Genomic DNA, 26,881 nt, shown 5'->3' on the forward strand with positions numbered 1-26,881 from the left:
ATAATCTTTAATAATAAATATATAGTAGTAGTAATCACAATGAATTAATAACAAACTATAACAAAATAAAAATTTAATAGTCATATCAACAACGATAATTATAATAATACTATAATATAAATGTGAGGTTATAAGTTGTGATCCAAATGTTAAAGATAAGGAATGGATAAATATTAGTTTTAGGTATATTAGAATTTCATCAAATTAGATTTTAGAATTTTTTTGGGTTTCATTTAAGATTTCTTTGTAATTTTTACTCCAATAAGAATGTTTTATAAAACTCCTTCGTATCAATGTTTTATTTTATTGTTGACAAAAATATATATTTTTAAGACAAAAATAATAATTTTCTTCATACGAGACTTGGGATCTAATTTAAGACTTATTTTATATGTTATGTTATATACTTCAATATCTAATGTCTTAATCTCATGAGCTAGTACATGATCCATGCTAATTCTTCCTTCAAGAAATATGCTCCAATTATATTTGATTGTTGAGTTCAATTTCAAACTCCAATTCCATAATAATTCCTTGTGCTAAGCATATACTTACAAAAAATACAAATAATTTCAGCCACTTATAGTTGGCTACGTGCTCTTTTTTATGCCAAATTTCTTATAGTTGTTTTGGATGAATCACCATCGATAAAATCGTGAAGAATTAGCATACATTTTCTACAGAAAGAATGAAATGCGATGGGGAAGACTTTTAGGACCATCGTTGAATTTTTGAACCCTGAATTTTTGTCCCTTTAAGTTGGAAATTTGAGGAGAAAATGACACAAGTTTATGGTAGGAGTTCTTTCTCTTTCTCTATTAAATAAGCACGTAAAAGAGTGATGTGTATCTTTGTATTAACTTTCTTTTCTATTTACATTTCCATTTCATCTAATCACTTATTATATATTCTCCAAAAAATTTATAATATAAACTTACATTTTTATCAATTAAAAAAATACAATTTTAATCATACTCATCACATCACTTATAAATTTTTATTTTAACTTTCTACTTTATTTACCTTAATTCAAATATTTTAACTTTTTTTTCTAGTTACTCGTCCTTCAAATCATCTCAAATCGATTACCTCAATTTTACTTATTCCTATGTTAAAGATCCTATATCGACTAGAGATTAAGATACTTCATAATATATAAATGGGTGCAAACCTCACCTTATAAACCGATTTTATAAGGTTGAGTTAGGTTTAAAGTTTACTTCTTAATATGGTATCAGATTCATTTTGAGTTTATCCTAACGATTGTCTGTTGATTTTATCAGGTCACTCGCTATCGGATTGTTATCAAATCACCCATAATTGATAGTTTCACGCACGAGTTGGTCGACGTGAGAAAGATATGTTAGAGATCCTACATCGACGAGTAAAGATTAAGACATTCCATAATATACAGGTGGATGCATACATCACCTTATAAGTCAATTTTATAAAGATAAGTTAAATTTAAAATCTGTATCTTAATATACTTAAAAAAAAAATATAGAATGTGAAGAAAAGAGAAAAAGATATTTATATTTATATATTATATTTTTGGGTACGGAGCATTTGGGTTGTGTACGTAGTAATTAATAAGGGTAGCAGCGTACAGCAAATTAAACAGCTTGCACGATGTTTTAGTTGATTTAAAAAATTGAAGAAGTATAGAAATTTGATTGTAGTTGTTATTAGTTGAAGTGAATAAGGTTCACATCAAGTGACATGAGTTTGAGTTGACAGTCTTAGCTGTTAACAATTAAGAAAAGATCCCCTATCTCACGTACTCCTGGATTTTCTAGACTTTACAAAAAGTACTTGGTGTCGGAGAAGACCCCAATTGAAGAACTAGTCTTCTAAACTTCCTCCATAAACAATGCAACACCACTAGTCCTTTTCACACACTTCATTTTCCTTTTTTCTTTTTTCAACACATTTAATATATAATAATATATACTTAGGGTTACCATCATACATATTTCTTTTATTTTATCTTTCAATGCTTTCCAGCCATTAACCCTCAATTCAATCAATTTTATTTATTTATCTTGGCCACAAGGAAATAGTGTCTTTTTTAAGGATAATTTTTACTCTAAATTATTAAAATAAGTTTTTTTGAAAAATTACATCAACAGTAATACGATTTTAATGTAAAAGAGTTATAACAAAATAATACAATTTTTATTAAGTTAAAGTGAAGTCGTATCTTAAAATAATTACACATAAATTATATTGTCACATTTATATATGATTTTATTTGTTTTACTACAAAATCGTATCATATTAACACGACTTTTCCAATATCATAAAAACAACTATATTTTAATAAAAAAGAAAATTATATAAAAATAAAAAATAAAAAAGATATAATAACAATTATACATAGCATGATGATTTACAATTACATTTTTTTTATCAAAAATATATTTTTTCAACATATGATTTTTTTTATATATATTTTTCTATCCACAATAAACAAAATAAAATAAAATAAGACATCTCTCGAGTATCCCAAATCTTATACAGATAGTTCAGGAATGTTACAACTCTTGTACATAAAGTGACTTACACTACAAGAAAATCATGAAATAGAGACCAATTTGTAGAAACCAATATAATTAGTTGCAATAGTAACTAAATTAGAGACCATTTTAGAAACTAAAAAGAAATTTCGTTTCTAAATTGGTTTCTATTATTTTTTATTATTGTTAAATAGTTTATAAATTGATATCTAATTAACAACCAAGGTTTTTGCTACCAAATTTAGAAACTAAATAATTGGTAGTTAAAACCTTAGTCGCTAATTAGATACCAATTTAGAAACTATTTAACAATAATAGAAACTAATTTAGAAACCATTTTTTTTTTAATTTCTAAAATGATCTCTATTTTAGTTCCTATTGTAACTAATTATTTTAGTCTCTAAAAATTGATTTCTATTTCATGATTTTCTTGTAGTGTTAGAAGAATATTAATCCCTACTAAATCATAGTGCATAGGTTTTCAAGTTATCATTTTCTAAAAAAAAAAAAGCAGTGGTAAGAATGTACTTTGGTACAACTAGAAACTATAGAAGATTAACAAATATGAAGGTTAATAACAAGGAATTTGCATATATATATATTGTGAGGCCTTTGTTTTATACTTGTTTGTCTCTACCCTACAGGCTGAAGTCGCTGCACAGTTGTCATATGATGCTTCCACACTCATCACGTTCTCTTTCATGCATTAAGATTTACCATAATAACGGCAGATCTACACTTGATCTTCTCTACCACATGGATTCTAATCATCTCCACCTCCACGTCCTTTGTTCTAACCATATTCTTCTCATCATTTCCTATCATTTCATATATACCATCCTATTTCTTTCTCTTTTTTTTTCCTTCCACTCTCAAAACACAACATCATCTCCACAAATATCTCATTCTCCTAACTCCTAAACCATCTTCTGCATGCATGCCAAACATTACTTATTCATATCATATTTATCTGATATCTCATCACCACATTATTCAAGCAGATTCAACTGATACCATATATATAAATGAGAGTATAATAATGTGGGAGAGCAAAGATAATGCACACTGTTTATTTAGGGTGCACTCACACATCCACCATACCTAACCATTTTAAGTCAAATCATACTTAAGTACTTAATCTTGGATGCAAATGACAATTATTCACTTTCGTGCATTCAATTATTAACAATGGTTTTAGAGCTTAATTATAGTGTGATTGGACTATAAGTAAGGTATTGTTAGTATTTTGTATTGATAGAGTCAAATTATCAGTATCGGTAACGAACAATACGAGTTTGAATATATTAATTAAAGTGTGTATTAACAGTAATTAAATTATATAAAAATTTGTTAATACAAACACTAATTATGGTTGAATCATATTAATTAAAGTTCTTGTTTGTTTTTTCTTGATTCAAGTTTTCGTATAAGGATTGAGATACTTTTAAAATATATATTTTTTATTTATTGTTGATAAGAAAAACTTATCACACATGCTTAATTTATGTCTGACAGTAAATAGATCTATCAGATACGATAAATAGACACAACAATCAAAGTAAATATATCACTCATCACTTGAACATCGAAAAACTTTGCCCATACGCATTCCCTACCAAGAATTGAAACGCAAACACTGAAAAACGAAGAAAGACACATCAAAAAGAAAATAAATCAATTGTTCAACCGGTAACAATTAATATCTTAACCCTTCTTACAACAACATAATACACAAACATAATTATATAAAATTTGTTCAGGAATATTATTTGTTGATTTAAACATTTTGAGAGAATCCAACCATAGATTACCTTCTAAGTATCTTTCCTTTCCTTAATTATTGGTGTCAAATCAGCTCTTGATGCGATAATAATGGTGAGTTTATATGGTTGTGCTATTTATGAAGAATATATGTCTATACTGAGATTGAACTTCATTAATTTAGATGAATTAAGCTGTGACAAGGCTTTTGTCGAATTTTTAATTTGATTTGATGCAAATAATATTGGCTAGAAGTGACTTTTTATTTCTCCTTTTTGGGTTGAATAGACTTTTTGAGTATGATTAGAAGTAAATTAATGAAAGCATGCATGTAGCAGTAGGTGAATGAATATTGAATAGCTAACAGGGGCATGGTCTCATTATTCTGTGTTAATTGTATGAGATAGAGTTTGTTCATATGCGTTTTCAAATCCAATATAATAGCTATTTAACTGAAAAGATAACCTCACAAATGAATCAATCATTACACAGATCACTTATAATTATGCACACATAACAATCTTAAGCTGTTGAATGACAGTGAAATGATGAAGAAGAAGAATGTAAAAACTTGAAACATAGTTGTTAAATTCTGTTGTTTATTATTGGCTCCTTCTCTCATGAGCCACTGAGTCAAATGTGTACGGCTCTAGTGGTAGGGTCAAAAGATCTCCAAAAAAAACTTCTCTTTTATCCATTTTAGCTGCTTGCACATCAAAATCTTGTTCAATCTTTTCAGTTACTTCATCTATCTTTGTCAATTGTCAGCTCATTAAAACTTAACTACTCTAACAAATCCTCAAACACACAACCTATTCACATCAAAAATACTAAAATTCTTACTCAAAATAAAACAATAATTTATGCACATAATTTGAATGTAGGAGAAAAGTAAAAATAATAATTTTAGATAGTGATGAAATGATTAATTTGGTTTTAATTAACATAATTTTATTAAAAAATAATAAATATTTTTCCTTCTAAATGTAGCTTGAAATATCAAACTCTGAATCAACTACTTTCATTTTAAAATAATAATTCAAAATATTAGTTTTTCTTATAAGGGTTTTTATAAAAAAATTATAAGTTAAAATTATTTGTACATAAGCTAATTTGTATAAATGATTTTTGAATTTTGAATTTATGTATAAGTTAGTTTTAAAATCTAAAAAATTATTTGGGTTTTTTACATTTTAAAAAAACATTTTTGAGAAGTTGATTTGTACATAGATTGTGAGTGGAAAACTATTTTTTTGAAAGCTCAACCACTTTTAATTTAATAAAGAATGGATAAAATATAGGGACATTAAGAAATAATATTAAGACACTACTCTATTAAACCGACACATGAAGAGGAAGTGGGGGACTAAATTGGAAAAAAACACAACCCTCAAACAACAACCATATATTTTCAGTGTGATCTGGCACCATGTAGAGTTGTCACAAGTCACGTCAGATAAATCTCTGAGTAAAACATTCAAGGTAAAGTTCCGATTTGTTATCAATGTTTAATGTTTTTTATATACTTTTTTAATGTTTTCTTCGTTACCTCAAACCCTATAAATACAGAAAGGATTCAGACTTTCCATCAACGGATTCCTTTTCAGCATTCATTACTTCTTTCTCTCTTCTGTCCTTCTCTTTCACACTCTCACTACGATAAGCTTTTTGCATCCACAAAGGCTACAATTTTCAGTTTTGATTTTGCACCAACTTGTTTTTCTTTCTCTTTCCGTTACCCTTTAATTTTCTCAACCCTTTTTTCTCTTCCAAAGAGTTAAGAAGCCATGGGGAAAATGATTGAGCAACCTCGTGTGGAGCTTTCCAAAGTTGCAGTTTCTGAAACTCATGGGGAAAACTCTCCCTATTTTGCTGGATGGAAAGCTTATGATGAGAACCCTTATGATGAATTCACCAACACCTCAGGAGTTATACAAATGGGATTGGCAGAAAATCAAGTGAGTTTATTTTCAGGAGTGATACACGTCATCAAGACCAGAGAAACTATTTAGTTATGGGATCTAATTAATCTTTTTTCTGCTGTACCCTTCAGGTTTCATTTGATTTGCTGGAAAAGTACTTGGAGGAACACCCAGAAGCTTCAACCTGGGGAGAAGGAGCTCCTGGTTTCAGAGAGAATGCTTTGTTCCAGGACTACCACGGGCTTAAATCATTCAGAACAGCAATGGCGAGCTTCATGGAACAAATAAGAGGAGGGAGAGCAAAATTTGACCCTGATAGAGTGGTCCTCACAGCAGGAGCAACTGCAGCCAATGAACTCTTAACCTTCATTCTTGCAAACCCGGGAGATGCTCTACTTGTTCCAACCCCTTACTATCCAGGGTAAGAATGAAGCTCCATACTCTAATTACACATGAAAACACTTTAAAAGAATACACAGTTAACTTTAAACTTAATTCATCCTCAAAAAGTTGGTCTATAAAAAGTCTATTTCTTAATATGGAATCAGAGTCATTTCGTAATTATGGTTTATCAAGCCACCCACTAATACTTTCGACGTGAGAGATGTGTTGGGTATCCAACATCGATTAAAGATTATTATATTTCATAATGTATAAATGAGTGCAAAATTCATCTTATTATCATCATCGTAGCAATAACTCTTAAGGTTGTATAGTTTAAAAAGTATTAAGTAAGACATGTGTATGGATCTTGAGTCTAAACATTTTTTTTTGTCTTGGTTGACAGATTTGATAGAGACTTAAGGTGGAGAACTGGCGTGAACGTAGTTCCAATTCATTGTGACAGTTCAAACAACTTCCAGATCACACCTCAAGCTTTGGAGGCTGCATATAACGAAGCAGAAGCCATGAACACAAAAGTGAGAGGAGTATTGATCACAAATCCTTCAAACCCCTTGGGTGCAACAGTTCAACGCTCGATTTTGGAGCATCTTCTTGACTTCGTGACTGAAAAAAATATCCACCTTGTCTCAGATGAAATTTACTCAGGCTCAGTGTTCTCCTCCTCGGAGTTCGTGAGTGTAGCAGAAATCCTGGAAGCTCGAGAATACAAGGATGCAGAAAGAGTTCACATTGTTTATAGTCTCTCCAAAGACCTTGGTCTTCCCGGTTTCAGAGTTGGCACTATTTATTCATACAATGATAAGGTTGTGACCACTGCGAGAAGGATGTCAAGTTTCACCTTAATATCCTCGCAGACACAGCACCTTTTGGCGTCTATGTTGTCGGATAAGAAGTTCACAGAGAACTACATTGGCACCAACAGGGAGAGGCTGAGAAAGAGGTACCAAATGATCATTGAAGGGTTGAGAAGTGTTGGCATAGAGTGCTTGAAAGGGAATGCAGGGCTGTTTTGCTGGATGAATCTGAGTCCACTGTTGGAGAAACCAAACAGGGAAGGAGAATTGGAGCTTTGGAATGCCTTTTTGCATGAAGTGAAACTCAACATCTCTCCAGGGTCTTCTTGCCATTGTTCTGAACCAGGTTGGTTCAGGGTGTGTTTCGCAAATATGAGTGAGAAGACACTGGAAGTGGCATTGGAGAGAATACGTAACTTCATGGAACGAATAAACAAAGATTAATGGTACTTTGATAAGGTCTATATTAATGTCGTTGTTATAGTATATTTGTTTTTTTTTTTTAAAGTGGTTCTTGCCATTTTGATAAATTCTTTATTTTTGGTAACAGCAAAACCCAAAAGTCTGTAAAAGGACATGTATACTGTAGGGCGGATTCACTGCTGAGGAAGTGGTGAATTAGTGTCTTAGTTCTTGTTTGCTTGCTTTACTTAGCAAGTTATTACTTAGAAATTAAACCCCTTTTGTATGATTAAGTTGATATTGTTTATTAATGTAAAATGTTTTCTTTTCTATTACTGAAGTGTTTAACCCTCTTTCTTCTCTAAATTCATTCTAATATTCACTCAAAACTAACTCCAATAGAAAAAAAACTTAGATTTTTCTTACTAGTTCTTTTTACCAGCAAAAAATAATATATATCAACATAAAAAAAACTCAGATAACCTTACAACACAACACCTTCCAGCCGACTACTCAAAACTAATCCTGACAAAAATTACAACTGCAAAAAGCTAAAGCGAAACAAGACAAACCAGAAGAACAAGACACTAATCAAAAATAAGAAAAACAAACATAGAAAAATTTAGAAGTAATCGAATATCAAACATTCAATTGAGCCAAATAAAATATGTTAAAATAGTCCAATACTCCACATTTGAATAAAATCTTATTTTCATGACTCCAAATCTAATTACCTACCTCAATTCAAATATTACTCAACTTTAAATTGACCGACTCAAAAACATTACATAACTTGAACTAAAAAAATGAAAATAAGAAGAAAAGGAGCTACCAACAAAATGCCTATTTTAAGGCTTGTTTTTGTTCTTTCTAATTGACTATAGTTATTCCTAATCAATCTTACTACATCGACTAATGTTTCTTTACAACAAACTTTTATATAGCAACTTTCACATTCTGATTTCTTTTCACCTTTGTTTGAACACAGCATGCATTTTTATCTCTAAATTCTTCATGTCTTATCTAGAGAATATTACCATGAATAGAGTTTATATAAACTAATTAGATTAGATGTTTGCGCGCAACAGCTAGCAAAACCAGTCTTATACCCATAGCTGTTATCTTCTTGTCAATGTTTGAATCATTTAAAAAATGGAAACCTCTGATTCAACTCTTGTGTCAAATTCTACGTGTTATCGTCATGTTTATTATATACGGAATTATGGATAATCTGACTTGGTTAACGATAGTTAACTCGAAAAACATATAGTAATTAATTAATGGTGTGCGAATGATGTTCAAAACAAATAATTAATTAATCTATATATGCAAAAAGCTTGGTTATATTAATAATCTCACCACCAAACTTTGAGCTAACATTATCAGTTCCTTATTGTATACGACATGACAATGAACAAACAATGGTGACCTCTTTAAGTTCGATTTTATATATACTGTCTATTGAAGTTTTAAGTCACGAATTAAATTATTTGGTCACTTTTAGAAATGATTTCACTCCAAAGAGTGTGGCCCTTTGTTTCTACACTAGAAAAACTATAGATTAACTAAGACGCAAGAGTTGAAATTTGACAACAATGAGTTTAACATGAGACACGTTATTAATTAGTTGGACCTAACGTATGTTTTATTCTTTTAAAAAAAAGTGTATATAAGTAAGTCAACAATTGTAACTTTTCTACTTACTTTATTAATGAGGTAGTGATGAATATTCACGTTAAAGTGTTTAATTTTAGTTTTTTTTTTATCCTCTAATGGGAAATAAATCCACTATTTTGTGCCTTGAGGATGACATTTCAAATGATTTCAAATTCAATCAATTTTTTTGTAAAAATATTATTCAGATTTTTTTGAAAGATAATATTCTTACTTGCATATATAAAATAAGACTGAAAACAAACTATATATGAAAAAAAAGTAAAAATAAAAATTTGGAGCAAAACAATTTATAATAAAAATAAGGAAACACATTAATATTGCATAGAATTAAAAAGACAATATCATAGAAAAATATTAAATTCAAATTCATAAAAGAAAACCTAGAAATAGAGGTTTGAGAGGAAGAACAAAAGGAGGCTCACGAGTCGTATAACACACTTTAAATTTTATTTTATTTACTTTTTGTAATTTTATTGTTGTTTTGTTTACATGAAAGTCTTTATTTTTTTTCTTTTTTTTCGGATTTTTTTTTGTTGTGATTTTGCAATGATATTATGTGTAATTGAAGAATACAAATATTTATAACAGATTGCGTTAGAGGGTGAAGTCTTTCTGAATTATATTTTTTTTATTAATTGGAATTGTTTTTAATTGGAACTTTTATTTATTTTAAATAACTTTGTATTTGTTTAATTCAAGAAGAAAAATAATAAAAATTTTATGAGTCACCGACTAAGATATTAAATGAACTTTATTAATTAGATTTTATTGATTTGACTTATGCATGTTTACTCAATTTAATATTTAAGGATTAAATATATATGATGTATCGTGTTTACTAGAGAATAAATAATATTTATTATACAATATTAAAGAATAGATTAGGGACAGTGATATATGATTTAGTAAGTTAGTTGAGTTATAATTTGGCTATATAGTCTCTGGTGTTTTTGTGTATGACTATATAGTGTATAGGTAGGTACAAATGGCATAAATGAGCACACAAGTGAGTGCAGTGAATTGTTTTTGGATAGAAAAAAGTGAAGAAGTTAAATGATAAATGATTAATTACATGACAGTTCCCATTAAGTCTGAGAAGAACACTATTGGGTTGCATGCTATGCTGTAAATGCAATGATATCCTACGAACAAGATAAGCCCGTACGTTTTGCTCGTGAAGGTGAGCAAGAATCTGTCTTTCAAGCGTGCATCAAAACTATACACTCCTCTACCTATTTTTTCGAAGTAAAATTTCAGTACTTATGTTAAAATTGGAGTACGTACATGGCTCGATTAAAAATTCCATGGATATGAAGTTATGATTAATTGGGTTGGACTGACTAGCCATAATGTGAGTCAACTTAATTATTGTACACATTGAAGCACGGATGAACATTGTTTCATGGCTTCAAGTGGGAGATTGTTGGGTATGAAGCTAAAACCAATTGGGTTGAACTAACTATACACCATGTTTAGTGAGTGAGCTTAAAATCATTGTGTCCCTTTTATAATCTCTATTTAAAGAGATTATTGTACTTATAATTGGTGTACAAGAGAACATAAATGAAAACCTAATAGTTGTTCGTGGATGTAGGTTGGAGTTGGCGACCGAACCACGTTAAATCTTGTGTTGTTTATTTTCTACAACTGATTCGTTATTATGTGTGTTGTTTACGCGTGCGTTTTTTCCATCATGCTTAACAATAATACTATAAGTTATTCATTTGTTGAAAATCACACATCATATAAATAGATGCAAATATCATCTTATAAATACCTGACTTACAAAGAACCAATATACTCCACAAATCAACAAACCAATCCTCAAAGATACATGAAAAAAAAAGCATAGGTCACATCAAAAGAAATCAACAACATTTATCTTCAGTCAAAATAGGGTAAAATACAATACATACAAAACATTCCCTATTAACAATCGAAAACGCATAATAACATTACTCCATATGACAAAAATCAGATACCATCATCCAACAAGAGGTCAGAAAGAAGTTTAACAAAAGGGTACATTTTCTTCAAACCTATAATATTTACTTACCTACTAACCTGACCAGAAGTCACAAAAATTCGTTTGTATAGAAGATTAATTTAAATTTTTAATTTTTTTAATAGGAAATACATAAAGTTTATCTTAATAATAATTTATTATAAGGTCAGTTATTATCCCTTCCCTATCGGATTAGTTATGAACATATAGGATTTAAAAGTTGAGTTGTTATAGAATTTCCCCATGAAGCACTTCGCCGCAGATTTAAAAAGGACACGACCTTTTTGACTATGACTTTTGAATCTATCTTCCATGAATAGAGGCTATGGTGAATAATGGTACTTTCATAGCTTCCATCATCGTCGTACAATGGCTTTTTGAAAATTCCACATTTTTTCTTGTTGCATTTTCAGACATGATTGCAAGACTCATCTATCCCTATCATAATCAATGCCTCAAATTCTTTCTTCCTTAATATTTCTCAAATACTTTGGAACACCATTTCCTACAAGATAAGGTAGAGACTTCTTCATTGATTGACATCTTCCACTCTCATGTCATTTCATCCATTCACCACTTAATAACATTATTCTAAGTGCCATGCATTATTATTTCCTTTAGCCACTATTCACAAAATTAAAATCAACTTCAAACAGATAATTAAACAAATAAATAAAATAGATAGATTCAAATTATATAGGCACCATTTAATCTAGGTATGAAGTTATTAAAAGATGTTTTTGCGTTATTGATTTATCACTTTGTTATTTCTTTTTTTATTTGTATAAGAGTTGATCTCTAGAATGGTTTATATTTATTTATTATTTTTGTTGATAAAAAAATTATTAAATTTGAGAATGTTCACAATATATTAAGTTTTTTTTTTTTTTACATAAAATAACTCCTTTGTTGAAAAAAAAGGGTTAAAAAATAAAGATTGTTACTTTTGAACTAAAATAAAATAAAGTAAAAAGATAATTGTTTTGAAATTGAGGGAGTTATTACACGTAACATGGCTTTTATAGATATGTTTGAATGGGTTTTTATGGTAAACCTTAAGTTGAATTCCTATGAATGGGTTTTGTTGGGTTGTTGTTCAAGACTAAGAATGCCACCTACTTCGAACCCTTTAAGGAAAAAAAAATAAAAAATTCTGAACCCACTTTACGTAAGCCATTCTAATTAATCTCTTTCACACGTGTGATGGAATGTGAGTGGTTTCTGAGCTTACCAAAAGGCAAACAATTTAAGACTTATAAGCATGCAAAACTTTAGAATGTTGTGTTAAAGATGCAATGAAAAACTGTGTTGAATTTTGCATACATATTAGAAGAAAATAGAAATAAGTAAAGAATGTTTTGCTTTGTTCTTGGGTGAACATGAATGAAAAGTGTGTGGTTGATGATAGGGTAGGGAGAAAGGTGGTGGAAAATGAGACAAAGTGAAAGTGCACCAGAAAAAGGTGATTTGTTCCGCAATGGAAGACGCCGAATGGGGAAACCCACGCATTATTGTTCACATTTCATTACATTATTATCATAACTTCGTTTCTTGTTTACACGCCTCTTAACAGAACAAGATTATGACGTTTTTGTTCCTCAGAAACTAAAACATTATTTTTGTTTTTTATTTGCTCCATCAAAAAATAAATAATATATATATTATTTTATTTGATTGTTAAATATCTCAAAATTGCACATGTTATATTTTTTCATAATCTTTTTATCAGTGGAAAAATAATAAAATAAATAGAGAATATTAAATATCTTAACTCTATTACACATAAACTTATGTATAAATATACACTACAATAAAATTATCAAATAGAAACACCAATTTTAGAAACAAAAAATAATTAGTTACTATAGTGACTAAATTAGAGACCATTTTAGAGACTAAATAAATTTTTGATTTCTAAAATAATTTTTATTATTATTTTTTTAAATTGGTATCTAATTAACAAACAAGGTTTTTGCTACCAAATTTAGAAACAATTAATAATTGGTAGTTAAAATCTTAATAGCTAATTAGATACCAATTTAGAAACTATTTAACAATAATAGAAACTAATTTAGAATTTTTTTTTTTAATTTCTAAAATGATCTATAATTTAATTACTATAACAACTAATTATTTTGGTTTTTAAATATTGATTTCTATTAGATAATTTTCTTGTAGTGATAATTAAAAAAAAAATAGAAAACTATTAGGATCTCCATTCTTATCTCAACCCTCCACTTTTATAAACAAAATATTGTCATAGTTACAATTGTTTTGATTACATTAAACTAAATATAAAAGTATTAAGATGACTTTAAATAAGTTTATCATGATTTAACTATAATAGTTATTTTGAATCTAATAAAAATAAAAATCTTTCATTGATGTATATTTTTTTTATCAACAAATAAAAAATTTGTATAAAGATTGGGATACTCCTAAAGTGTTCCATTATTTAATTAATTATTTATTAATAAAAAATAAAATAAAAATGAGAGTATTTAAAAATATTTAAATCCTATTATAAATCACCTATTATCCATACTAAAAACGTCTTCATTTGTAATATCTTTTTTGCAATATTTAATATTATTCTAATATAATATATTTTTTTCTCTAATAATATTATAAAAAATATAGAGTGCTCAATATAATTTTTATATTCCATAACACTATTTTATTCGAATTATTACAACTCAAATTGCCTTTCCCTTCGTTTTATTATACAGTTTTCCAAAGAAAAGTATACCCTACCCCTATCATATTTTGCCCATATAATTGTATCTTATCCACAAAGTTGAATATAAAGAAACTAACTAAAACGAACTTATAGAAAAATATTTCTTTATGCTCTCTTTAATTCATGGTATAGTTTATTAAGTTATTCGAATATTATGCAGAAAGTTCACTCATATTAGATAGGTTTCATATTCTCTTCATGCATATCATATGGAGCTATGCTTGTGTGCTATTTTGGAATGATGAAACACTGAATTTGAATAAAGTTCTTGAAAGAATGGGATATTATGATAGAATGTTGAGTACTTGATTTCTTAAAAAAATCAATTATTGTGCAGTTCTTGTCCAATGTAAGTGATGTCAGTTTTCATGAATGCTTCTCTTTAGAACACAACCTTTTTTATTACAAATTTCAGTATGTTCATTCACGGGCCTGTATTAGATTGTGCCATTTTGGATAAGTATACTTAATTAAGATTTAATTATAGTTACGCATGCTTATAATAAGATTTCATCGTGATTTGTTATTTTTTTTTAATTGATAGTTTGCTACAAAGATTTTTATATTATGTTATGTCATTATGGTTACACGCATTTTTAGACTGCATGAATTAAAAAGCACAAAGTAACTGTATGGTATCATTGACTTACGAATATTTTTTTTAGTCTTTTTGGTTGCTTTTGCGAAGCACAAACAATGATGTCGATGGTTAATATCCATCTATTATTTATGGGGTCAAAATTAATTCAACCATATTTTTACTGTTAAATCTTTCTGAAAATACCTTTCAAAAATATTTTTTTAAAATTTTTTATACAAAAATATGTTTTTGAAAACTTTTTTAAAATATATTTTGTTAAACTTTTTTTTAATATTATCTATACTTTATAGATTTTATATTGTAACCATTTTTTATATGCATAAATATTTTATGACTTTATCCTTATTTAATATATCTAGTATGATGAAGTATTTTGTTATTTCATATGAATATGAATTACTTTAAAAATAAAATTATTAATTAATATTAATTTACCGATGTAAACTAATTTTTACCATTTTTTCTTAATTTCTTATTTTAAGACAACAATAAGAAGAAAGAGAGAGTAGAGTAAAAAAATAAAACGTGGATACACAGACGCAATTTACTCATGAAAGAATTAGTAATTGATTAACTGGATAATTTTTATTAAATAAAAAAGATTTTAAATTAATATTTTAATGGATAAATTAATTTTTTTATTCAATCCATTATAGTGCAAAACAAAATTTATCCGATCCATTCCTTTCCTCATGCACAGCGAAATATATATAATATATAAAATCTATAAATAAATCTTATAATAAATAAGAGTATAAAATTTGTGAGTGAAATAAACAAGAAAGATTGAATGAAATACAATATGTAAATCTTAATTATATTTGCCTACGGAGTATATTATTTACGTGATATAATTAAAATGTTACATTATAATTTCTCACAATTTTCTACACAAATAAGTTGATCAAAATTAATAATTTTCCACACAAATAAATATATAGATAAAAAACTAATGGACATCGTTGGAAAATCTCATTTTCCTTCCTACATGTATACCATGTTAATATATGCAAACAAAGACTTAACTACAACTTATCACTTTCTAATAAAAGACAATGACAAAAAATATGTAAATCCATAAAGGAAAAATAATTTATTCCGTTTTGGAAATAAAAAACAAAAGAATAAAAATACTACTCTTATTTGTTGGTACTTAATGAGTGTCATTAAATGAAATAAAAATAAAAATAAGAATTTGATTACTGAACCATGATTTTTTATTAGTTTTTATATTAATTATTCAATAGCCATGTTCTAAATTATTTTAGTGCATAAGTATTTGAAATTATAGATTTTTCAGTTCGTTTTGGTTTGTCTGTTTTATTTAAAAATTACTTAAATTAAACATACAAGTTTAATTTTGTACAATCCTATTTTAATTTAATACGAGTTTTGAACAAAATCAAACTAGTATTTCGCAATATATTTTGAATTACTTTTTATGATTTTTTTATTATAAATATTAAATATTTTTAAAAATATATTAAATATTTTATATTAAAAACTCTGAAATAAATAAATAAATATGTTGTGAATTTTTATATTTATTATTATATTCATAAATAAATCACATAATATTACAATTAAATATTATAGTACAAATTTATTATAAATATTTTAATAATCATAAATATACTTTAATTAAAAGCACAATTAAAGTGTAAAAGTTATACTCATATTTGTCTCTTGACTGATAATCAACTAAAAAAAGTGTAATATTACATTTAAATATAATAAAAGTTTTAGTATAATTTTTTTATATTTTCAAATCGAAATTCAAATTCAAATTAATCTCTAAACTCTAAATCCTAAAACTAAACACAAAATTAAAATTGATTTTTAATTTTTTTTAAACTGATTTGATTTTAATACTATTTGTCAGTTAATACTATATGTTATAACAAGACAAGTTCCGAAATATGAAACTCAAATGCAATGATATCGATTTTATGGGCTATACTTGGTCAATTTCTTTGGGTACCTCCGTACTTTCTTCCTTCACCTCCATAAAATGCTTGAGATGATAATTTTACCATTTTTTTTAATATTTTTTATTGACATCCTTCCTTTTTTTTATTAATTGATTTTTGAACTCTAAAATTTGGAATAAAAAATTGTATTCCATATTTTAAAAAATATATTTTGAATTCTAAATGCGAAATCCAAGTTTGTATTTCAAATTATAGAGTTCAAAATGCATTTTTGACATCAAAAAATACTTTTTAAACTCTGAAATTCAGAATACAAATTGTATTTTAAATTTTATAGTTTGAAAGGTATACAAACTATAAAATTCAGAAATAAATAAAATTCAAATTCTACAGTTTTTGCTAAAGGATGATTTTGAAGTTGAAAAATTGGAGGTTCAGGAAGAAACTGTGTAGGTAGATGAGGAATTAGCTTATAGTTGTAGCTCTCATGGCCCAAAATAAGCCCATACGAAAGTGAAGATTGGAAAAGACAAGAAAAGAAGGCACTGCACAACACAGAATAAGAGTGAAGAGAGAGAGAGAGAGAGAGAGTGAAAGAGATCACTGCATTGCTTCTGCTCACAACAAGGTAACGCTCTCTCACCTTATTATCTCTCTTATTCTTCTTCTTCCTTTTACTTCTGATTTCTGCATTCACCTGAGATACTGTGATTCCTCGACCCTTTGCCTTTTTTCATTTCCTTGCAGATCTCGTTCTCTCCTCTTCTCGATCTCCTTCTCTCACACTATCATCTCTTCCATTTTCTCTCCTTACTTCAATTACTTTATGTTTTTGTATATATTGCCTGATTTTATTAATTTATTTATGTGGTTACTGTGTGAAATGGTTGATAATTTAGGGTTTTGACATGGCACCCAAAACCCTATTTTATTTACTTAATTGAAGTTCTTCTCATTTGATATCAATGCATAACTCCATCTTAAATCCTTTTTACACCTGCTAAGCCAATTGCCTCTAATTTAGAAAAAGAATGGATGAGGTAGCAACTATTAGTGTCGAAGGCTATGCGGTGTTCTAGATGTTACTTTGAGAATATGCCTTTAGTTGTTAATTTTCTTTTTATTCTGACTATTTTCAATGTGAGTAGAAGTTATGATTGTTTGGATAAACTTCCCCATAAACACTTTTTTACCTTGTGCCTTGATCTAATATGCCCTTTTCCCTTTGGTCTAGGGTTTTGTTCTACCTAACTTGCAGACTTGATGGCGTCAAAGTTGCTGCAGTTGCAGTCCAAAGCATGTCAAGCATCTCAATTTGTAGCCAAGCATGGATCTAGCTACTACAGACAATTGTTGGAACAGAACAAGCAACACATTCAGGAGCCTCCGACAGTAGAGAAATGCAACCTGCTAGCAAAACAATTGTTCTACACCCGCCTTGCAAGGTTATATTTTCTCCAACCCCTCCTTTCCCCCAAATAATGTGTATGGATGGATTTATTGTGTGTAATTCTCTAATTGTATATGCTTGTTGGCCACCTTTTACTGATTTCAAATTGTCTTTTGGCACACTTTAATACACAGAGATGTTTCCAGTCATGTCTAATGGCTTCTTCCTTCCTTTATAGATTAGGGAAGACGTTCTGAATGATGTGGTTGCAAGGCTTTAACCTACTTTTTACTGGTGTATCATGTTGGTTTGCCCCTCTCTTGACCGAGTTACTTATTGACTGAGATATAATCTCTCAGTCATCAATCCCCTAAATTACAACAATTTTTTTGTTAGTGATCCATGTTTGGGATATCCACAATTTTATGTTGATTGCCGTGGGCTAACACAACACTTCTGCTTTACCTGGATTTGGGACTGGCTGTAAGACCATAGTTCTCAAAGTAGTATATGGGAAAATCTTCTACTCTCTTCTGATATATAAAGCAAGTAAATGGTTCCTCCTTCATGTCCTTGGTCGTGGGAGATGTTATGGAATGGGACATTGTTTTCATTGTGATGGTAAATTGGTAATGGAATAAGAGAGATTCTCGTGCATATTTATTATAAAACAGTCTGATGTTCCTATCCAATGTTGTCAAACTCGAGGATCCCAAGAGGATTCGAGGGGGAGATAAAAAATCGGAACTCAACTCATAACACAAATAAATATATTAAAATAGTATAGACAATAAAATAGCACATGATAAGTCTTAAGTAGTAAGATTCAATACATAACAGAAATAAAAATAGGTTCACAATTCATAAAATTATTCTATAGCAAGAACAAAGGAAAGTATTAAGAAGAAAATACAAAGCAGGATAGTGTGCGCATCGATGTGGACAAAGTCAGCAATGGTGACGATGGTTGTGAGTGTTGTGATGGCATACAATGATGAAGGTAGCATTGGTGACAATGGTTGAGTGTTGGTGAAGCTAGTGCGAGAGGAAGTGTTACTGCTTTGATGGTTATCGATGACGATGGTGATGGTTGCTCAACAACAATTTCCATGTCAGAGTGCATGCACTGTTGAGGGTAGTTTTTGTATTTTTTGATTTGTGAATGGGTGGGAAACCTAAAGGAAATAAGGATTCTTTTTAGGTTTGGGTCGAGTCTTTCGGCCAACAAATGGACTGTTTTATTTTAACTATTGAACCCCAGCTGCTCAAGCAGAACGGATCAATGTGGCGCACGATATCACAATTTCATGAGCAACCATGCGATCTAGCTATGATCCACGCCTCTCCCAATCCTTCATGTGCATCAACTTGCTGTGTCCCGAAAACTCATAGGACCAAACTCCTAGGATCACATGAGTATATTCGCATACTCGTGATTTTAACGATGTTGCTGTTATGGGTTCAGACTATAATTCCAATCTAATATGGCTATAATTGACTAAGTTCATGCATGACATAGAACATAGATTTTGTTTAGGAGAATAATGGCTTATATTTCTAAAGCTCTGTCTTAAAGCTGGCAAAAATAAGCAATTATTCTTCCAAAATAGGCTGAGCCAAACACGCACTAAGTCAGTTAGCTCATCCACCACACGGACTTAGAAAGTTCACACCTGGTATGTGGCATGAAAGGTTGATTGTAACCAGGGACATAAGTCTGGGGGGAAGGGCAAAATTGAAAATGAAAAATGAAGTGGACACTATAAATGAACAGGTGATCATGTAATTAACATTAATCCTTTATTGTAACTGAAGTTTATTTTGATTCGGCCCAAGATGTTTATACCGTAGACTCTAGAATTAGGATTGGATGGAAAGGGAAATATGGGGGATAGGTATTGGAGACAAGGGTTTGTGTGGAAGAGTCCATTTACAGAATTCAGATGTAATCAGAATTCTGATCTGGTTTTGGAAAGAAACGACAAATATATATTCTGTTATACTTTAGTGAACATTGTTATGGATGCTTTCGAAGTACAAACTAAAATCCTGTAGGACTCTAGAATCAACCGGACTCTTAAGTTTTTTGGGTACTAAGTTATTTACTTTTGACTGACTTTTAGACTGCCTATAATAACCTGAATCCCTAATTACAAAGTCAGACTTTCATGGGCTTCATTAGCTTGCCAGACATACTAAACTATAACTCTTTGCAGCACTACGTGGGAAATTAGCAATGAACATAGTAAATTAATTATTTATTACACTTTAATAATTATTTATCTACATCCAAGTAGCAAGTAATGCATATTTTTGAAATTAAGTCTCATTGCTTCAAATAATTAATTTAAATTTTTCCATAATCCATCATAGCATGGTTCAACTGTATGCCTTGAATTTAACAGCTCATAATGTGCTTTTCATTATGAGAACCTATAGTTTTAAGTCTAGAACTTCTTGTTACTATGTAATAATCATGTTAACAATTCTGGTTATAAAATAAGCTAAGCTCTTCATTTTCTGCCCACATCAATGTCTCAGCAACTAGCAGCTTTTAGTTCTTTTTGCTGAAGCCCACTAACTATGCCATCTATTTGCGAATATCAATTCTTATGTCGTCCACTTTCAAAATGGTTTTCCAATCAGGCATGTGTTTCAAATTATGGGTCTAATTGAACGAGCTACTCCATAAGTTCCTTCAAAACTTAGCTTATACGTAAGCTATTTCGTAGAAACTTCTTTCTATAACTTCTATAATATTTGAAAAAAATTATTTATTAACTAATTTAATTCGGAGAGAAGTTAATTTCATTTTTTTTCTTCTTGTGTTAGTTAACCTCGATCTTTCAATATGGTTTTCAAATCTGGCATGTGTTTCTGATTATGTTATTTTTCACCACGATCTTCAGTGAATTAGCAAAACGATGATGTAATGAACTTTAAAAACCTGTTATGCATACTGTATTGTCTCTATGTAGCAAAGTCTGTTGTATGTCAATTATATATAACTCTTCAAATCTTTTGCAGTATTCCGGGTCGTACAGAGTCCTTCTGGAAGGAACTTGATTATGCCAAGAATTTATGGAAGAACAGAAAAGAACTAAAGGTGGAAGATGCAGGTATTGCTGCTTTGTTTGGCCTGGAATGCTTTGCATGGTTTTGCGCTGGTGAGATTGTTGGAAGGGGATTTACTTTCACCGGTTACTATGTCTGACAATAACCACTTCAAAGTGTAGATTTTATCACTGCCTTATATACACTCCAAAAGCCAATTGCTGTGATCATTTATACATTGTGTGGATTATGGCGTTCTACCAGGCAATTTTTGTTATTCTGATTTATTTCGTTTCGGGAAAATGGTTGAAAAACTAGAGTTTAACTTTCATAAGCCTCTCAATAATCCCTTGTAGTTGAAAGCGGGATGAAACATGCGTTGTTCTGTTGTACTGTTGGAAAGCTAATGATGGTATTCCACAATGATGAATTGATGATACTCTTGCAACTCTTTTCGTTTTTTGTCATGCTTGTTATTTTAAAAAAATTATATGGCTGTTAATTCCAATCAAATAAACCAGAATACAATTTTATGCCCGATAATTGATATTTTTTTTTTATATCCTTCAATTTTATATCCTTCGATTTTTTTTTTTAAATTATAATTTTTTATAATAGATTAGTAAGATACAAAAGTGAACACGCACTTAGGACGTGATGTGGTATTTGTTTTGTGAATAAATGTTAGTAATTCTGTTACGTATTTTTTTATTAGTTGAAATACATTAATAGTTGTAATTTTTAAACATTTTACCTTCTGTTTATTGAGAATCACAATTTTATAAATATATATCATTATGAAATTCACAACCGAACGTGAAAAAATAGATTAGACTAGATTCGACCTTTATAGCTGGAAATGGTGTAATGTCTAATTTCAGAAGTATAGATACAACAGCTTCAATAAAGTCACAATAATTAGAGGAGTGATAGCAAATTTTTTTAACATTTTTAATATATTCATTATTGGTTAAAAATATGAATAAGATATATTAAATAGGATGACAGACTTATTTTTTATAACTTGTAATGAATTTTAGTTAATATTAAGAAGTGTGTTTAGAAGAACGTATAAGGAGATATGTTAAGAAATGTGTTTATAAGAAGTGTGTTTAGAAGCCCTCAAAACTTAAATGGTTGTGAGCATGGATGAGAAGAAGATGCAGGTTCTAAGCCAAGTTCAGAACCTAGAAATGAGGAAAGAGACTTCAAAACCTTTAAATTGTATCATACTAAATATTTGGGCTTCATTAGTTATAATTCTCCTCAAATTTATTCTTTACATGAATATAACTTACCTCATCACAAAATTCTAGCAAAAAAATTCAGATTTCGTGTCTTCTATAAAAAAAATTATGTTTAAATTTTTTATTTTATTTTTGTAATTTCACTTTTCTAAAGTGAATTTAACATGGTTAACTTGAAGTGTAAATGTAAATGAAAAAGAATAGTGGGTAGTTGAATAAAATAGTCTAACAAAATATATACATAAACTCCTTTTATTTTTATTATCATAACTATAACTATTATCGCTGATTCAGAATACTTAGTCTTGCACAATTCACTAAAAATTAGTAATTTACGAAAAAAAATAAAAAATCAATAAAAAAAATCCTAGTTGACATCAACTAAAAAATAATCATTCCAATAATATTTCAGTCTCTCAAATAAAAATCGAGCTCAAAGAGAATATAAAGACAACACATGAAAATTTTCAAATTCTTATTTTTTAAACAAAATTTAAGGAATTCAATTACTCATAACTTTTTTTTATCGTAAAGCCTTTTTCAAATATTCCATACAAATAAATTAACTATTAAAATTCCTCCTCAAAGAAAGAGAATATATATGTATATTATTTATGTTTATATTAAATTTTTTTATTTATTTATTCGTATATGTTAATGTTTATTTTTTATATATTAATTTTTATTTTATTTTATTTATAAAAGTTTTCATGTTAGATATCACTATGCAAATTGACATCTCAACTAAATTGACACCAAATAACAAGAACAATCATCTACCATCACATGAAAAATGTATTATTAAAAAAAATAAAAAATAAAAAAATAAAAAAATATGGAGGACTATACCAAAACTTATATGTTAATAAAGACGATACATAGGTAAACTATACCTATTCATAAAGAATTATAAGAACATGTCTAGATGGAAGCCTATTATACTAATGAAATGTTTCACTATGAATAAATCTTAAATTAGTCAACTTATCTGCACACGCATTCCCTTCACGAAAAATATGAGAAACTCTAAATCTGATTTTCGCACAGTAATTAAGACAAGTATTCAATCTATTACGAAGCATTCACGGAACATTAGTACTAGCAGTAAACGGCACAAACCAAGGCAGAATCACATTTAAGTCAGACATCAGTAAACCCAATCTTTTGAGCTTCCTTCATAACATGTATAACTTCATAAAAATCAACAACCATAGCAGTTTGAACTTCAATAAACGCAAAAAATATATTAATATTTGCGTTGTAATTTTTTTCCTATTTATATGTATAATTATATAAATTATATTTTTATATAAAATAGCGAAAAAAGCACGTGTCAATAAATCAACAAAAATTTGGAAACGAATGGAAGAATTTATGTATATTAAATGACTTCAAAAAATGCGATAAGATTGTTTTTGAAACAAGGATTAATATACCAAATAATGAAATTCGAGTTATTTCTCCCTTAGAATTAACCATTTTTTTCCTGTCAGTTTGTTGATACTGAAACAATTTACTTATTTATGTGTATTATTTATGTTTATGCATGGTTTATATTAATTTTAGTATGTTTTAGTTTTATTTATTTATTTTGGTAATGTTTATTTCTTATATATTATTATAATGATTTTCTTCTTTACATTTACATTTACATTTACATTTATATATATATATATATTTAATTATATAAATTATAGTTTTACTTCTTTACAATTCATATGGTACATGTTACTTAAATTTATAAACTTGTCCGTACGTATTGTTAATTAATTTAAATATTTATGTTTCCTTATAAAAACTAATAATAAATATATAACTAATATCTGAAATTGATTATTTTTTTAAAGAATTAATAACTAAATAATTGTATGGAATTTAATTTTCCGTGCATTGAACGGGTTAAAAATCTACATTGCACAGCAAATAATTAATATTTGAATAATCTCTTTATAAAAAAAAACATGTTAAATATTTCTACATTGTTTTCCATTCTATATTTCTACCCACAAATAGCTCCTATACTGTAAAAAGAAAACAAGCCTTATATCTCTTCGAGGCACCCATTAACATAGTATGAGAAGAAATTACGAGAGTGACAAAAATAAACAAAAGCTTCGAAAATAAACCGTTCAATAAATAAATTTGGTAGTTGTGTTGCAGAAGTGGTTTGTTGATGGTCCAATGATTGCGAAAGGGAAGGAGAACAACGACCTTCATTGGTTATGGCGAGAACACCGACATGCAATTAAATCAACTTCATGCAATAAACATGAAACCGCACAAGACCAATTTTTATTTATTTTTAGCAAGTTTAATTATTTAACAGTTTGGTAAAGTTTAGAACTTCAAAATAGCCACATAAAAGGACAAAGATATTTGAATTATACAATACACCCCCCTTGATTGTTTGTTGAAGAGACGAAGGAAAGAGACAAAGGAATGGGGGTTGCAACGTGCAACCTCCGCTTCACACTTCTTTAAAAATGGCTGAAGCAGGGGACGCTTTGTAAGTCACAGAGAATTCAGTGTAACAAAGGCTTAACAAAGCATAGAAATGTCCTCTAATAAAACAATTCTGCAGAGTGAGAAGTTGACCAAGGTAGGTTTCTCGTTTAAACATTACTTTTTTCCTTTCATTCGTTTTCATAAATTCTTCAATCCAACAATGTTGTGGCAGTATATACTGGAGACTAGCGTTTACCCTCGAGAAGCAGAGACTCTCAGAGACCTAAGGAATGCCAATGCAACCCACCCTTGGTAATTATTCTTTACGACACAATTCTATGTAGCACAGACACTATCGCAGACACTTATACAACACATGGAGATACGTATAATCACTAAAATGTAGGACACGGAAACAAAAATCTATATATTATATAATTATGAATTATATAAATTGGTAATAAAGATTTATATGCATAAGTATGTTTCAGTTTTTGTCGATATCCGATACGTGTGTTCAACACGGACACATCATCTAAAAGACGTGTTTGAGCCTCATAGCTTCAGGCACAGACACAGTAACATTATTAAAATGAACAAAGACAGAGTATGTTGTCTCAATTATAACCTATTTGCTTTTACATTGCATCTTGTGGATCTGCTTCTTTAGATGTATCTTATTTTTAGCTTCTACATTCTCAGGATCTACCTAAAGTTTTTCACTCCTCTGAATATTTGTGTTAGCAGTGTCTGTTCTCAACTAGTACACATCAAAGGGCTTTGTTTCATAAATTTAGTTGCCATATCTAACATAAGGAAACTGTTTATGTAATACCATTTTCAATCATCAGGGGCTTTATGGGGGCTGATCCCGATGCGGGTCAGCTAATGGCCTTGCTTTTGAAGCTGTTGAATGCTAAGAAGACAATTGAAGTGGGAGTTTTTACTGGATACTCTCTTCTCCTCACTGCACTCACCATTCCAGATGATGGAAAGGTTTGCACTTTTCTTCTGTTATTTGGAAATATGTCAGTTTTGTGTTACCAACTCCATTGTCTGTGTGGTGTAGATTATAGCCCTGGATCCAGATAGAGAAGCTTATGAGATAGGACTACCATTCATCAAGAAGGCTGGTGTAGAGCACAAGATCGACTTCATACAGTCTCCAGCTTTACCTGTTCTTGATAAACTATTAGAAGACGTGAGCATGATTCTTTCTTGCTTACATCCTACTAACATGATGTCATATTACGAGACAGAAAATTACTGTCTTTACTTTATAGTTAGTTTTTGTTTGATATTTCAAGTGCATTACTGGCTAATGCTTCTGCTTGTTCTGTTGCAGGATTCAAATAAGGAAAGTTTTGACTTTGCCTTCGTAGATGCTGATAAAGATAACTATTGGAATTACCATGAGAGGCTTCTGAAACTGGTGAAGATTGGTGGGTTAATAATCTATGATAACACCCTCTGGGGTGGAACTGTTGCCTGGCCTGAAGAGGATGTTCCACTACCCAAAAGAAAATACAGGCAAGCTGCTCTAGCTTTCAACAAAGCAGTTGCAGATGATTCTCGTGTTGAAATTTCTGCTGTTTCAATTGGTGATGGCTTCACTATCTGCAGGCGTGCTCATTGACACCTTCTACGAATGTTTTGTAGTGTGGTTTAAGTTAATTTAATGTATTTTGTTCTTGGTTTTTCATTTCTTTCTGTGGGTGGTTGAATTGATTTGCCTCAAACCGTGGGGCTTATGATGTGACTGTAATGCGAACCACTGGTGTTGCTATTTACCATTAAGACAATAAAATGTTTGATTTTGTCTGTTTCCATGAATGATATGATGTTCACAAAGAGTTGCGGATACCTAAATTAGTCCAACAAAACAACATCAAAGACACTTCAGTCTAACAAAAATCAATCATTGAATTTCATAAGATTATGAAATGAAACACTTTTGTCCTTATATTCAATAGAGAAAAGAGCTTAAAAAG

The 26,881-nt window shown here is 29.3% G+C and overlaps 3 protein-coding genes across 4 annotated transcripts; all 3 read left to right on the forward strand.

Moving 5' to 3' along the window:
• The first annotated feature begins 5,890 nt into the window (after positions 1-5,890).
• LOC137809821 (1-aminocyclopropane-1-carboxylate synthase 7-like) lies at positions 5,891-8,139 on the forward strand. Its single transcript, XM_068610891.1, has 3 exons — positions 5,891-6,235; positions 6,331-6,620; positions 6,987-8,139. Exons 1-3 carry the CDS (start codon positions 6,065-6,067, stop codon positions 7,840-7,842), a joined length of 1,317 nt encoding a protein of 438 aa, XP_068466992.1. The 5' UTR covers positions 5,891-6,064; the 3' UTR covers positions 7,843-8,139.
• Positions 8,140-17,243: 9,104 nt separating this feature from the next.
• On the forward strand, positions 17,244-21,646 carry LOC137812796 (uncharacterized). 2 transcript variants are annotated; one of them, XM_068614997.1, is made up of 3 exons: positions 17,244-17,382; positions 17,989-18,199; positions 21,172-21,646. In XM_068614997.1, exons 2-3 carry the CDS (start codon positions 18,018-18,020, stop codon positions 21,356-21,358), a joined length of 369 nt encoding a protein of 122 aa, XP_068471098.1. In that variant the 5' UTR covers positions 17,244-17,382; positions 17,989-18,017; the 3' UTR covers positions 21,359-21,646. The 2 variants fall into 2 exon arrangements, with proteins under 2 accessions (XP_068471098.1, XP_068471099.1); XM_068614998.1 differs by having other exon boundaries at positions 17,300-17,382; positions 17,502-18,199.
• A 3,242-nt stretch (positions 21,647-24,888) lies between these two features.
• LOC137812802 (probable caffeoyl-CoA O-methyltransferase At4g26220) lies at positions 24,889-26,723 on the forward strand. Its single transcript, XM_068615006.1, has 5 exons — positions 24,889-25,044; positions 25,123-25,202; positions 25,742-25,886; positions 25,960-26,091; positions 26,236-26,723. Exons 1-5 carry the CDS (start codon positions 25,000-25,002, stop codon positions 26,524-26,526), a joined length of 693 nt encoding a protein of 230 aa, XP_068471107.1. The 5' UTR covers positions 24,889-24,999; the 3' UTR covers positions 26,527-26,723.
• Positions 26,724-26,881: the final 158 nt, after the last annotated feature.

The sequence above is a fragment of the Phaseolus vulgaris genome, chromosome 2 (genome assembly GCF_000499845.2).
Source record: "Phaseolus vulgaris cultivar G19833 chromosome 2, P. vulgaris v2.0, whole genome shotgun sequence".
NCBI lineage: Eukaryota > Viridiplantae > Streptophyta > Magnoliopsida > Fabales > Fabaceae > Phaseolus > Phaseolus vulgaris.